This window comes from Cucurbita maxima, unplaced genomic scaffold (assembly GCF_002738345.1).
Source record: "Cucurbita maxima cultivar Rimu unplaced genomic scaffold, Cmax_1.0 Cma_Scf00890, whole genome shotgun sequence".
Lineage (NCBI taxonomy): Eukaryota > Viridiplantae > Streptophyta > Magnoliopsida > Cucurbitales > Cucurbitaceae > Cucurbita > Cucurbita maxima.
Genome location: NW_019272906.1, coordinates 5001 through 9820, shown reverse-complemented (window position 1 = coordinate 9820; position 4820 = coordinate 5001). Strand labels below are relative to the sequence as shown.

At 34.2% G+C, this 4820-nt stretch overlaps 1 protein-coding gene across 1 annotated transcript; it reads right to left on the bottom strand.

The window, feature by feature from the left end:
* Positions 1 to 815: 815 nt before the first annotated feature.
* On the bottom strand, positions 816 to 3020 carry LOC111475004 (stem-specific protein TSJT1-like). The gene is made up of 5 exons (XM_023119756.1): positions 2691 to 3020; positions 1582 to 1822; positions 1376 to 1496; positions 1179 to 1288; positions 816 to 1083 (listed from the first exon to the last, which is right to left on the bottom strand). Exons 1-5 carry the CDS (start codon positions 2891 to 2893, stop codon positions 1048 to 1050), a joined length of 711 nt encoding a protein of 236 aa, XP_022975524.1. The 5' UTR covers positions 2894 to 3020; the 3' UTR covers positions 816 to 1047.
* Positions 3021 to 4820: the final 1800 nt, after the last annotated feature.

Here is a 4820-nt window from a genome sequence, read left to right as displayed (position 1 = left end):
ACTCCTTTGAGATCCAGCGTCCTCGTTGGCACATCGCTCGGTGAAAAGGTTTCCACACTATTATAAATAACGTTTCGTTCCTCTCTCCAACTAATGTGAGATCTTACAATCCACTCCTTTGGGATCCAGTGTCCTCGTTGGCACATCGCTCGGTGTCTGGTTCTGATACCATTTGTAACAGCTCAAGTCCACCGTTGACAGATATTGTCCTCTCTAGGCTTTCCCTTTCAGACTTCCACTCAAGGTTTTTAAAACGTGCCCACTAAGGAGAGGTTTCCACACCCTAATAAAGAATGTTTTGTTTTTCTCTCCAATTGATATGAAATCTTTCGAACTAAGTCTTAAGAATATGTTAAAAGAAGAATCACATAAAAGATGTTAAGAAGAATCAAACAATGCCTGGACTATGTTTATACTACTCTAGCTCACTGATCCTGCAACTAAGCTTAGCAGATCCTGCAACTAAGCTTATGCTACTAGTGACATGATTGTTCATCACGGTAAAATCTTTGGCTATACTACAAATTTCAACACTAGTTTCTATACTTTCTAATATTCAAACCTGCTTCCAAACTAGACTGTGAGTGTCATGTAGTAGGAACAGCAAAGGTAGGGATATCAATGGACCTAATGCTATCACCATAGACAAAACTTGCTGTTCTTTGGATCTATTGGTCCTCGCAATACATATCATAATTTAAGATTCTTGTCTCTAAATCTCAGCATTTCACAGCATTGCATCATGGTTGTGGTTCAAATGTCAATGACACCCACATTTGATATGAACATGTGGTCGAAAATGGCAGAAACACAAGTGGTGGGAAATTCAACTTTATTTTATAGAATAACAAAGGATAATTCTACAAAAGCCACGACTTTATTGCACCAAAAGCAAAAGGGCTTTACATCAGAGTAAAAGCAAAGTAAAACACACCCATCTTCCACTGTTAAGCATAAGCATGCCAACTTTGTCGGTTGGGCATCCAATCCACCGCACACCCATCTGCATTCTCAGCCACAAATTAAACACAATTATATGAAATCTCTTCACCATGTGGCCGCCACAGCTGCAGGGCCCTCCACCTGACAAAGAACATCAACAAAAAAAAGTCTTAAGATCTTAGGCATGTAGTTTAGTGATATGATTGATTGATTGTTGTGAATGTCAACCAAATTACTTTGAATGTTGCACCCCAAATCTCTTCCTCATTAGCAGGAACAGCAGTGATCTTGTTCTTAGGATTCTGATAGCATCTCAATTCACCAACTGCTGTAGATAAGAAACACCCTGCAGAATCCAAAAACAAAACGCTCCATTATCGTTACAGAGCAAGTTAATTGATACACACACAGATCGAAAGGGCTTCTAATCTACCTTGAGGGAAAGAAGCAAGTGATTTCCCGCAAGAACCCTTGAGAAGATCTGAGTTATCGGAAAAGGCGACATGACCATCGGCGGTGATTCCCCAATACAACGGAACCTTCCCATTCCGATCCTGTCAGAAATCGCAGAACAAAAACCCTCATTATTGAATGAACCTCGATGAAACCGATTGAAAAAAGCAACAAAATAGGGCTTACAGAAGCGACGAAGAGAGTGGAGGTGGACTTGTCGAAGACGATGAAGGCGAAATTGCCGCTGAGATGGCCGACGACGTGGCTCGGCGGGTATGGGGCCCGGTCACGGAGGGCCTTGTAAGCTTCGATGACGAGAACCACCTCGTTCGCCGATTTGGCTAGCCCGTATTGTTGCCTCAGGCTCCCCAAATTGTCCAGAACGCCCTCGAATAAACAGAAGATGTCGTCCTTCACCGCGAACGATCTGTCGTCCGTAATTAATTAGTTTTTTTAATTTTTATTTCTTTGTCAAAATATTACATTTAAATTTAAAATTTAATTTAATTTGAATTTCAAGGTTAAATAATAATAATAATAATAATAACTTTTTTTTTTTTGTAAAAATAGGAAAATAAATACTAATTTTATGTAAAAATAGAAAATTAATATTTTAAAACTAAAAAAGACTAAAATAATTACCCCCATTTCTTTAATATTTAATACTACATAGTACATTTTCATTAAAATACTAAAAATATCAATTATGATAATTTTTATAAGTCAATTTAAAAATCGGTAAATTCATAAAATGATTAATGGCCACTAAATAAATTGTTTTTAAGAAGGAACAATTATTTAAATGGGTATTTATTTCAATCTAACTCATAAATGCATAATTATAAAATAATTACTTTATGCTATTGACCTATGGATAACCTTACGGATAAGGACAAAATTAAACACACGTGTCATATGTCAGTGGGGGCTTGTCAGACAAATCTAGCCCAAGAGAATCCAGTGAACCTTGATCGCACGTGCCAGTCACGATATCACGCGATCAACAAAATCGCAGCCATTCAATATTCTCTCTAATTTATTTCACCAAAAATGAATTTTAATTTTTGAAAACTTAATAAAGTTGAGTTTTATTCGCCGCCGACAGAGAACATCGACCGTTCCGACACATTTTCCGTCGGTTTCCTTCTAGTTATGGATTAATTAAAGGTAGAAATAGTAATCTAATCCTACGGTGGAGATTTGAATAACTAGAAGCCCCGTGGTCCTGGGCTGTCTGATTTCCGATCAACCGAAGAAAACGACGTCGTAGAGGGGATGGTAGGAAATGAAATTACCTTGGGGTCAAGAGGGATTCACTTTGGTGAGTGTAGGCCAGATGGACATGATCCCCGACCTGCACCGACACGGCGGAGGAGTTGGTGTCGACGAAGCGGTTGACGAGAGTGGCGGAAGTGGTTTTGGGCGACGGCGTACGGCAGCCGGCGGCCACTAACTCGTCAGGCGGCGATATGATGGAGCTGCTGAATACTCCCAGCATGGCTACTTTCAAAAACCAACTGAATCAATAATAAAAATAAATAAATAAATAAAACCAAAACCCAGAAGGGTTCTTATGGATTAATTGGCGAAGGTAGAAATATTAGAAGCTCGGGAGCTGGATGGACGATGGCTTGGCTTGTATGGCTTATATAGGAGACGATGAGGGTACTTTCGTCATTTCAATGTTGGGTGCTATTTTATTTTTATTTTTAATTTTAATTGTTTTGTTCCGGTGGACTGTGGAGGTAGGCAGCCAAGTGTAGAAGGAGATGGAAATTTGGCGGGGGTGGGACCCACCTAATGGCGATTATTCCAGGGTGTGAGGATGATGACGTGGAGGAAACGGCAGGCACCACTCTGATTTTATTTTGTGGGTTTTGCTCTTCTTCTTACTCCACGCGCCATCCACGTCGGAGCTACGTGTACACGTGGACGAAGCTCCAAGGAAGAAAGAAAAAAAGATCTAATTTAATATCGACATAAATTAAAATAAATAGTTTTTTAAAAGTTTAGTTGCATATGTGACACTAAGGTTATGAGAGGGATTAAATTGGAAACAAATTTTGGATAAGGAAAAAATAATTTTATAATTTATGGGAAAATGATAACCATGGTTAAGTGTTAGTGGTCAACTTTCTTAACTCCAAACTTAACCCTAATTGCAAATAGCCACGTGGCTTAGCCATGGTGGAATTTTAAGTACAAAAACCACCTTGGATTGGAATATTTTTCATAATATATAATATTAAACATCTGAATTTTTTTATCTAATAAAACATTAAACTTTGAATTTTGTATGAATTTCTTTTGAATATAATTTATTAAATATTTTTTTGATTTATTATATATTTTCTAAAATTTAAGGATTTATCTTTGCTTTTAATAGATAAATTAACACAAACCTATGAATTACTTTATTTATCAGATATTTATTAAATTGGATTACTAAAAAATAAAGTTAAAATATTTAAGAGTCAAACACACACAGCAAAGAAAATAAAAAAATTGGGTAATAATTCTTTCAACGAATTGTCAAAATCCAATAATTCATCCAACATAATAAATAACAAATAATTTATAAGAATAAAAGAGGAGGAAAAATAACACTTTTTGGGTGCAAAATATCTATTAAACAATAAATTATTTTGGAGGGCTCGTGAATTTATAAATTATTAATAAATTATTAATAATTCATCCTACCGTACGGGAATTTATAAATTATTAATTTTCTTTTAAACAATAAATTATTTTGGAGGATCCTTAATTTATTTAAATTTTTTTCATAAAATACTTATTTATTTATTTTCAAACGATTAATTACAACTCAATTTTAATATATAGTTTAAAAGATTTATATTTTAAAGAGCCGTGGAACAATAAATAATGAAAAATAATATATTTTAAATAACCGAATATAGTTTAGGGCAACCATGAACTAACTAAATTAAATTACAGAGATTGGTTTGAAAATATATTTAAAATTAAAATTTTAAAAAATATTGACATGGATTAATAAAAACAAATATCAAGGATAGAAATAAAACCTACAATAATTTATTTAAAATTAAAAAAAAGTACCCTCAAATAAATTAAAAGGCAAAGAAAAAAAAGAATATGACGCGTATGAAAAAGATATAGATATTTTAAAAAATAAAAAGTAATTAAAATAATACAATATCCGATGGCGACGTCCACGGTTTTTGGGTCTGGCCCATAGTTTCCAATTTCGCTAAAAAAAATATAAATTACACGTAGATAGAGTCTAAAAGTAAAAAATAATAAAATTATGTATGAAATAGACCAATCAGAAAAAAGAATATAAATATATAATTAATAATTAGCTCATCAAAGTGGAAAAAGACAATATAAATAATTGTGGTACTTATTTTAATTTTATAAAAGAGAAGGGTAGAAAGGGAATTTTG